This window comes from Acinonyx jubatus, chromosome A2 (assembly GCF_027475565.1).
Source record: "Acinonyx jubatus isolate Ajub_Pintada_27869175 chromosome A2, VMU_Ajub_asm_v1.0, whole genome shotgun sequence".
Taxonomy (NCBI): domain Eukaryota; kingdom Metazoa; phylum Chordata; class Mammalia; order Carnivora; family Felidae; genus Acinonyx; species Acinonyx jubatus.
The window spans coordinates 38084399-38095170 of record NC_069383.1 but is presented as its reverse complement, the minus strand read 5'-3'; the positions used below and the strand labels follow the sequence as shown (position 1 = coordinate 38095170).

Here is a 10772-nt window from a genome sequence, read left to right as displayed (position 1 = left end):
GCTAGCCATTTCTACTGTTTTGCTGTGCAGATTATGGGACTAACAATAGTATATTGTTACAGAGATCCGTGTACAAGTGAGAAGCTCTTGAACAGTGTGGAGATTTTTGTCAGTAAACTAAAAGAATTAATCATGGATTTGATTGTATATTTCAGACCTGATGTTTGTGCATGGATCAAGGGCTCGCTTTTGTGCACTAATCAAAAGCATCTGCTATTTCTCTGTATAAATAGCTGAGTATGTTTCAGAGGAAAGACTTAAAAAAGCTTTCTGCAAGACATGTCGAGATGATCACAAAGTTAATTTCATAGAAGGATACTGGAAAGCTAATCAAAAAAGGATGCCATAGCCTGGTTAGGATGCATCCGGGCACCTTACCCTCATCTTGCTCAGGTTTCTGTAGTCATAGTAACTCTCGTACTGCTCTGCAATCTTCCGGCACAAGATGATGCCATTCTCCCAACACTATGGACAAATACATGATATAAATGCTCGTGATCCCACAACATTTACTTATTTCCACCCAGAGGTCAAGGTGTAACTGCTTTCAGATCATCCAGCCTTACTTCTTAATCTTTATAACTTACCTTTAATAGTATCACTGCAACTTTAAGCTTGAAAACAGCATGCAATTAACATGCAAATTATTAAAACTCTTTAGGAAGTAAGAAAATATGATCCACCAGAACAGGCATTAACATATGGTGCAAAATCATTTTCTGGTGTCATTTCAGAGTCATCATCTTGAAATAACTACAGTTCCACAATGGCCAAGTAGATGAATAAATAGGCTCTCTGTGCTAAGGAGGGAATTACTACTGACCCCTAAGGCCCAATTATCCACAGCTGGCAAGCTGGATTCCTTGCTTGGCTCAATTGCACTTGTAAATTGTGAGGATCTAACCCAGCTGGTTAATTTCCAGCAGAAAAGCAAAAATTCTTTCGTCTAGCCCAAGTGTCAGCAAACTTTCTGCAAAAGGCCAGACAGTAAATAATTCAGGCTTTGTGGGCCATACAGTCTTTGTCACAACTACTCAACTCCACTGTTAAAGCACGAAAGCAGCCACAATGAATAAGCCTGTCTGTGTTCTAATAAAGCAATCATCTATGGACACTGAAATGTGAATTTCATGTAATTTTCACCTGTCAGATATTCCTTTTCTTATGGTACTTTTCAAACACTTAAAAATGTAAAAGCAATTCTTAGAATGTGGATGGTACAGAAATAGGAAGTGAGCCATTTGACCCAGGGGCCACAGTCTGTAACGCCACATCTAGCACAAACCCCTTGGAAGGGCCAAGATAAGCGGACAGAGATTTTATAACAGCTTATCCTACAGATGGAAACTCCACTGAAGGAGGATACAAAGGCATTTCCTTGCTATTAATGTAACAAATGATATGTCAGTATATTTAGATAAATAATAAAGGAAGATAGGAAAGAGAAGATATAGGAAGATAGGCAATTCCCTTGCATGAAATTATGCAATTATATTTTGTACAAGAATGACAGCCGTGTTTTAGTCTTCTGTTTAACCTTGGCAATTTGGAAGACAGATTTAAATCTAAGACACATATCACCAAAGCATCCAAATGTTCAAGTCAATAAACAACTGTGGTCAGATTCATAAGTGTTTTTTAAAGGGTACTGCAAGCCCTTGAAGAGGGAGACGGGGTGGAGTGAGGTGATGTGCTAAAGGACATCATTAGGTCAGTGAGGTTTTTCAGGACCCCATGGCATCTCTAAGGATACGATGGGAGGCCGTAAAATTCTTTAAACAAAACAAGTGGGATGGGGCAGAACACATACCAGTTTGGGAAGGCAGGTGAGGGGTGGTAACATGGTTTTTTAGAGAATAAAATACCTGGGTGTCAAAACCTCCAGATCAGTGTTTCTCGAGGCATGGCCCCAAATTCGTACACATTGGAATCTCCTTGAGTCCTTGTCAAAGTTACAAAATCCCCTGCCCCAGGCCAGACATACCTAATCAGAATGTCTAGAGGTGGGACCTGGAAATCTTAACAAACTGCATGTTAACAAACTCTTGGGTGTTTTCAATGCATATTAAAATTTGAGGGTGCCTGGCTTGAGGACGTGGGCATCAGAAAACTAGAAATGAAAGGCAACATGACAGCAACACAACCACGTTGGGTGAGGCCACAGGTGGGTAGGGCTACTTACTTTGCCTCGGTCAAAGTTCTGGATGATGGCAAGATGCAGGTGTTCCTTGCGTTGCCATTCTGTTTGCATGGGGTAGGTCAGGAACTCCCGAAGGGGCCTGTCAGACCATTCCAACAGCTCATCGTATAACAGGAGAGTATAGGCAGCCTCTGCAAGCCAAGTGGGAAGGCAATGATTGAGACAGGGCCCCAAACAACTTCCCCTTGAATGGGGCTGGTTTAGAACAAAATGGAAAAAATATTTTCTGAATTTCCTGATAATGAAGAAAATGTTCAGAATATATGCAAAAGAAGGTGATGGCTTCCCCTTGGAAGATAGAATTATCAGAGATTTGTACTTCCTCTTTTGGCTCCCTGTATTCATTCCCTCCCCCACTTCTTTCTTTCTCTTTCTTGCCTTCTCTTCCTATCCCTCCTTTTTTCTGCAATGCCTGTATGCTGCTGGCTTAATAAAAATGGTTAAGAAAATCTTATTGGAGATGGTTCAAAGAAATAGACATGCCTTTGATTGCTAAGGAAGTTCGCTGGCAAATCCCTTGGGGTTAGACCATGGGCATCTTTCAAAGGGCATGCTTAGGAAACAACAAATGGTAACTCAATTCTTCTTGATAACAGAAGGCTTTAAAATTTGAAAATGGAGTTCAAGGGTAGGGTCAGGGTGTTGGCAGAATTTAGGGCAAGAAGCCAGAGAGGAGCTAAGTGCAAAGAAGAAGAAAAAAAATCAAGCAACAGAAGAGGGATTAGAAAGGGCAGAAGTGTTAGTATGAAGTGTGTGTGTGTGTGTGTGTGTGTGTGTGTGTGTAAGAGAGATAGAGAGAGAGACACAAGAGAGACAGAGAGAGAGGACTGTTATGTGTTATATGGTATGACACCCAGTTGGCCCCACAAATCTTCAGTAATGGCTACTGAAGACATTACATGTTTGATATGGGATTTCTTGAAAAAAACATGTAAAGGGTGATATTCTGTATACACACATGAAAACGGTGACCTGTAGGCTTCAGAACAGTTGACAGGTAGTGCACTTAATAGAATACTTGCCATTCTGCAGGTCTCTTCATGAGTCTTAAATATGACCAAACAGATGGGGTTCCACTGTCACTGGCGAAGGACCACGATAACTATTCTTTCCCTCTAACGTTGTAATAGCCAATTCATTTATTAAATTGAATAAAATGGACAAACCTTTATGTTATTAATCAATTTAATTACCACCCCCGTATGTTTCTTAAAAGATGTAATAGTAACTTTTAACACAGTATCAATAGTCATTATTGGTCTTCACTGATTTGCCTGAAGAGTAACTACACATAAAGCTCTAAAGTAGCATGTGGTCTTACTACTATGACCTGGCCATCTCAGTGTGTAAAATGTAGTTGTAATAAGGAAGGCTTGGGTCCCTATCACTTTTCTTTTGCCTCTTACATGTGGAAGTCCTGTGAGGCATAGGCTCTGGCATTTTTTCTTTTTAATTATCTTTGGTGACCTCAGTCTCCTGGCTTTCAGGGGTGACTGCAGAAGCTTTCCTGACCAACGAAGAATCACATTCCTCTCTGTTCAGTTTGCACACTGTTATCAATATGATTTTTTAAGGGGAAGGATCACATGGTTCCCCTGATACACAGTAGCCAGTAACTGTCAGTAGCTAACAATAAATGTATGCCCCGAAAGCCACAGAGGAGGCTGGCCATGATCTGGTCCCTCCCAGCCTCTCAGCTCACATCTCCCATTGTCCCTCCACATAGTACAAGTAAGAAGGAACTTGCCACTGTTTCTCCTGGGAAGCCTCCAGCCTTCATGGTTGGAGCCCCTTGACCCAACTGTCAGCTCATACAAGAAAGCTGTCCAAACAGGAATGGAGGTACCTTCTGTTAATGGGCACTGGCCACATTCTTGTGGAAGTTGAATGTGACACGGACAGAGAGAGCACCAGCTAAAGGGTGTGGGTGAACTGGCAGACGCAGAAACAGCTGAATCACCAACACAATGTAGGTTGCCACGGAAGACTGCTTTTTTATGGGACAAGAATGATAATAATAATGATTGTCAGATCTGTGCTGTATCTGAATAGCTTTCCAGTTTTCTCTGAGACTTCCTGAGATGATTTCCTCGTCTTTAATCACCCACCTATCCTTATAATAAACGCCAAGCACCTAAGAAAGCCCTATGCGTGTCTTTGTTCCTCTGTCTACACACTTTGCTCCTATCATGTCAACCATCCATGGTTCCCTTCACTGGCCACATGGACTGACGCCTGCAGTCCCTCACAGACTATTCCTTCAAGCTCTTCCCCCGCACTGGTGAATAACTCCTATTTTCTCTTAATATACAGCTCAGGAATTATCACTTTGTCTCTCATATTTCTTTTGTGTCTCCCCAACACCTGAGCATTCAAAAAATATCCTTGCAATTAATCCTTTTATAGTGAAAAGGATGAGAAGAACTGAGTGAACCCGTTCCCGCAGTTGAAGCTTTTCAGCTGCCCATGGGGAGTGACTTAAAGGGCAATGAAGGTCAAATTCATAGAGATGGAAAGTTGAATGGTGGATGCCAGGGACTGGGGGAGGAGGGGGTGCGGGGGAAAATGGAAGTTATTTAATGGTTACAAAGTGTCCGTGTGTGCAAACAAAAAAGGTCTGGAGATAGAGAATGGTGATGGCAGCACAAAGATGGGAATATACTTAATGCCACTGGATTGTAAACTTCAAAATGGTTAAGATGGAAAATCTTAGGGGCGCCTGAGTGACTCAGTCGGTTCAGCATCTAACCTCGGCTCAGGTCATGATCTTGTCGTTTGTGACTTCAAGCCCCACATCGAGCTCACTGCTGTCAGTGTGGAGCCTGCTTTGGATCCTCTGTCTGCCCCCCTCTCTCTCTGCCCCTCCCCAACTCACTCTCTGTCTGTCTGTCTCTCAAATACAATAAAACATTTAAAAAATTATTTTAAAAAAGATGGTAAATTTTATGTTACCTACATTTTATCACAATAAAAAAGATTTAAAAGCAGGGGAGGGGTGGGCAATGATGGCTTTTTAGTCCCTAAATTGCTTTCCAAATCATGCTTGCCCTGGGGCAGTCCAGGGCATGGGCAGAAAATCAGGTGTGGGTATGCCACTGGGAAGTCCCAGAATACATGCAGGTTTGGCAAGCCATCAGGAGAGGCTGACAAATGACTGAATGGTGACACGGAAAGAAGTGAAAATAAATTACACCTGTTTCGGAATCTGCTTCAGGAAAATGATGATGTCTATCTGGGGTAAATGGTGTGTGTAAAGGAAGCTACAGAAAATTTTCATGAAAGAAAATGTATATACCTTTGAGGCATAAGCAACACAGGAGACTTTTATTGTAATATGTTGTATAGTTATTCTTCTGCATCTTTAGAAGACAGTATCATGCATTGAAGAGGGAAGAATGAATCACATCTAAAATTTCCAGCGATCTTTTAAAACGTATTTATAATTTTGAACAAAAGGCATCACTGCATAATTAAACAGGGGCCATCCCCTTGACAAATATACAGTGAGGACAACCATATGTGACAAAAAAACATAAGAGAAAACTAGATATGAATTAGGAATGGAGAATATGGTCACAAAAGGCTGCAAAGGGTTAGGCCATTTCAACAGAATCTTACAAAGAGAAAAGTTAGAAAAGTTTTCCCATTATTTTCACTTTCTTCAAGGATACACAAAAATGAACACAGAGAAGTGATGAATAAAATGTTGCATGGGGAAAGGACTTCTTATGACTTCGGGGAACATAAAACCTGCAAGTTGAGTGAACAAATTAAAGAAAAACAATTTTCCCATTTCTAAAATAGAATCAGATCTGGACTCTGTTTTGGAGAACCAAACTATGTCTAGTACATAGCTGGAAAAGCTTGTCCTCAGTTCCCTCCCTCATTTCTTTTTTAAATGGACTTTAAAACAAGTCCACTAGGTGGTTTTCATAGCTAATAAAAACTAGCTTTACCATTTCTCTCAAAATATGGCTACTAACTACTCTAAAAATGGTCACTGAAACTCTCTGACAGCATACCTGCAAAATCTTAGTCTATTTAATCAAAACCATCAGCACATCTGTGTGAAGAAAGACTGGGGCTTCCTCAGTGACTCAGGAATTACTGATACTGAAGAAGAAAAATCTCTGCAGGTGTTAAATTTAACTGAGTAAATTTATCGGTGATGCATTTTTTTTTAACCCTCACAGTGCTGCACACTAAACTGAGAAGACTAAGAAGAAGAAAACATCATCTCTGTCCTCAAGGAATTCACCTTTCAACTGGATATCTCTACCTACTTACCGACCTATCTAGGTACGTACGTACACACACACACACACGCACACACCTTATATAACTATTAATAAAAATAATGTGATAAGTGCTTTAATGGATATCTGAAAAAAAAATGCACTGGGAAAAGAGTTGGAATCATCAACTCAGCCCATGGGAGAGGGGTGGTGGAGCATGGAGGGGCTGAGGAAAAGAAAAGGAAAAAAATTCCAGGAAAAGATGGTAAAGGAAAACGTCCTTAAGGATGAAGACAAGGAATGTACAAGTGGGAAAATGAGGCTGAATAGACAGGTGTTGGTTTTATTACGATGGACCTTGAGTAAAGAGCTTAAACTTGCTTTTTGTAGAAGACATCAATTGAAAACAGTTACATCTAGAGAAAGGGTTGGTGAAATTGTTAAAGGGCCAGACAGCGAATAATTTATAATCTAGCTTGCAGGCCACGTGGTCTTTGTTGCAACTACTCAGTTCTGCCTTTTGTAGCACATAAGCAGCCACAGACAACATCCAAGTAACTGAGTATGGCTGAGTTCTAATAGAACTTTCTTTAGAAAATCAGGTGGTTGGTCTGCAGTAGTTTTCTGCCCCCCACCCCCCTGCTCTAGAGAGTAACTCTGGTGATAATTAAGAAACAGTCCGGGTGTGAGCCGATGAAGCCCTAACTCAGGCAGTGGGGTGAGGGTGAACAATGAAGAGGAAATGGTTTTGAGAGACTGTGAGGAAGGGAAATCAATAGAACATCGTGAATGGGTGAATGGTTACTCCAGGGAGGCTGAGAGATACCAAAGATAACATCAAAGTCTCCACACTGAGTAAACTGAGTAAACACAGACCTTCTATTAATTGATAGAGTGAAACTGTAGCTGGAGGCATTATTTAAATGCTGGCAACACACTCACCATTACAGAAAGGATTGCTTTCTTTTGCTTTTTTTTAAGTTTATTATTTTGAGAGAAAGCATGCGCATGCGTGAGTGAGTGGGGGAGGAGCAAACAGAGGGGGAGAGAAAATCCAAAGCAGGCTCTGCACAGTCAGCATGGAGCCCGACACGGGCTCGAACTCATGAATCATGAGATCACGACCTGGAGGTGAAACCAAGAGTCGGATGCTCAACTGACTGAGCCACCCCGGCACCTCGGGATTGCATTCTTTTAAAGCTGAAGGAGGGGCCACAAATCAGGAGTTCCTGGGAAGAACAGTGTGGCAAAGGACTAAAATTTAAGTTCCTAAATCCAGTTAAAGGGTTCTTATTCTGGCTGTGATATAGTAGGCACCTTGTGTTGTACTTTTCCCTGACTGTAACTAAAAACCTAGGCTCAATATATGAGGCAAGTCTTGGAGGATTCTGACAAGTAAATAAAAGGGGGTGGGCAAAGTAAGAAAATCAATATTCAAAGAAGGATAGTAAAATAGTGTGGGTTTTGTTTGTTTGTTTTGTTTTTGTGTTTGTTTGCCTTTCTTAATCTCCTGGCTTAGCTTGTCCTGTCTCCTGGAACTACAAATGGAAATGGGCAGAAAAAACTCCAAGCAAAGGTCTTCTGGTCAGAGGATTGAGGAAAGGATCTTCCTGTGGGATGGAGTACTTTTGAGCCTTCTACCCTCCTCTGAATCCCAGGAACACAGTGCACGCCTGCAGTGGGGACAGGGAGGACAAACACAGTGGCAGCAGTGGCTTTGATGGGTTATTTTTTTTACATTCACTGCCTGGTCCCCAGGAAGACAGACTGTCTGAAGTGCATTACAGTGTGTAGAGGGTCAAGGCTTGGCTTTGACTAACTGGTTCCGAGCAAGCAAGAGTGCCAGGAAAAGCAATCTCTGTGAGGTAGGAAACGTGAGGACCGTCACAGAGAGGAGGCATGTAGAGAAAGGCATTTTTATGTTTGTTGTACAGTGCCCCGAGAAGCACGTACATTCAACAGATCAGAATCAACATAATCAAGATTCTGACAGACCTCTGGTCAGTTCCCAGGATCTTCCTGGGTGACACACATGTGGGTGAGACCAGAATAGTACTGTAGAGGCATTAGAAACTATACCGACATCAGAATCACAACCTTCGGAAGGTGGTTCAGGACTTGAGGTTCAAATCTAACTGGACCGATTGTCTGCTGAAATAAAAAAAGTTGATCTTCTCCAGAAGATTTTAACGAACCCAGAGTATCATAATATTCAAAATGTTTGCGATAGAACCCAAAATTACTTGACATTCAAAGAAACAGGATAACTAAACACATCTCAAAGGGAAAAGGCAATTAATTAACAGATGCCAACCCCAAGATTCAGATGTTGGATTTACAGGTAAATACTATGAAGCAGCTATTGTAACCATGCTCCTTAAAGTGAAAGTGAACACTCTTGAAGAGAAAGATAAAAGTTCTCTACAACGGAACTGAAGCTACAAAACAAAATAAAACGAACAAAAAAAAAAAAACCCACAAAAAAGCAAAAATTAAACAAAAATTAAACTTTTACTGGAAGGTTCAGTAGCTGAATAGAAATGGCAGAAAAGAGTCAATGGACTTGGATCAACAGAAATTATCTAATTTAAACAAGAAAGAAGACAAATTGAAAAACACATGAGCAGAGCCCCAAGAGCTTATGGAACAATACCCAAAGCCCTAACAGTTATGTCACTGGGGTCCCAAAAGAGAAAGAGTGGTGCAGAAAATATATTTGAGGAAATAATGCCTGAAAACTTCCCAAATTTGGAGGATGAAATAAGTTTACAAATTCAAGAAACTCAGTGGACCCAAACAGGATAAAGAAAGCCATGCCCATATACATCCTAAAGAAATTAGTGGAAACCAATGATAATGTCCTGAAAGCAACCAGAGAATATTATACATTATTTACAGGGAAAGAATACAAATGACTGCAGACCTCTCACTGAAAACCATGCAGGCCAGAAGACAGTAGAGCAACATTTTTAAAGTCCTGAAACAAAACAACTGTCCACCTAGAATTTAATATCCAGCAAACATATCCTTCAGGGATAAAGGTAAAATAAAGACATTCCAGATGAAGGAAAATGAAGAGAATTCTTCACCACTAGATGTACTTAAAAAGAAATATGAAGACAAGTTCTTTAGGATGAATGAAAATGGTAACGGGGGAAAGTGAGAACCTCCATGAATGAAGAAAGAACAACAAAAACAGTAAATATATAAGCAAATATGATAGACTATTTAATGTTCTTAAATTTTTAAAAAGAACTATGACCGTTCAAAGTAAAAATTAAGGCATTATCCAATAGGGTTTTCCACAGATGCACACATGATACTACATAGGACAACCACAACATAACGTTACTTAATTTGAAATGGCTAAAATACCAACTCTAAGTAGACTCTGACAAGTTAGGTATGTATTTTGTAACCCCAAAAGCAATCTCTAAAAAACGATACCAAAAGATATAGTAAAAAAAGCCAATAAACAAATTAAAATGGAGTGCTTAGAAACACAGATCCAATTAAAAAGGTCCCTTTTAAAGTGAAAATGGTTGAGTCCTCAGCTCAGATTCTAAAAAGCAAAGGAGTTTCCATGTATAACACACCAGTGTCCAGCCCACTTCCCCCAGCCTGAGCCAAAAGACATAATTACCTGTGAAGTTTTGGGCTTTGAGATGCAGATCATAGAGTTTGTGGATGTAGCGTATATACATCTCTTCCTTGTTCAGTTCAGTCTTATAGAAGTTCTGTACAAAAGAAAACAAGTGTGGATAGTTCTTCAACAGTCAGGCCTGCAAACAGCTGCCTTTCACTCTGTAGAAGGTCTGTGTCTTAAACCAAGACAGTGGACGCATTTTTCCATATAAATGTCTTGTTAAAAATTAAGTAAGGAGGCCCAGTGTTATAGTTTTAATGCAACACTCTCTGTGGTAAACATTACCTAGCAATAAGCTGGTAAGTCTTGGGGGGGTGTTACTACCATTGATTCACATTTCTTTTGTACCCTCTATATTGTTTTTGATGGTTCTACTGCCTATTCAACTAAAAAAAATATTTAAAATATATAACAAATTAATCTGCTTATTAAATTTGACCATCGATAATCAAAGGATAGCTAATTTCAGATTTCAAACATATTTTACTCTACAGAAAAAAAATGTTTTCTAACATCTTTGGTAAGGATGAATAAAAATGATGTAAAAGCATTTTTCTTCTCCTGAGGAATTATGTAAAAGAGGGTCAATGAAAATGCTCTTTATTTTTAAGGTATTAGTCTGCGTTTCCTACTTGTGTTACAGTTTCAGTATACCCGGACACATTATGTTGGCTTTTGAAAGGTATAAGCT

General features: G+C 40.0%; 1 protein-coding gene across 5 annotated transcripts in view; it reads right to left on the bottom strand.

Annotated features, from left to right (window-relative positions):
• The window catches only part of DOCK4 (dedicator of cytokinesis 4), a 429626-nt gene that overhangs the window by 37609 nt on the left and 381245 nt on the right, over positions 1 to 10772 (bottom strand). For all 5 annotated transcript variants that reach the window (XM_027075294.2, XM_027075298.2, XM_027075297.2 and 2 more), the window contains 3 exons: positions 10079 to 10172; positions 2183 to 2331; positions 379 to 465 (listed from right to left, as the gene is read on the bottom strand). In XM_027075294.2, coding sequence (XP_026931095.1) covers positions 379 to 465; positions 2183 to 2331; positions 10079 to 10172 — 330 coding nt within the window. The remainder of the gene's footprint in view (positions 1 to 378; positions 466 to 2182; positions 2332 to 10078; positions 10173 to 10772) is intronic.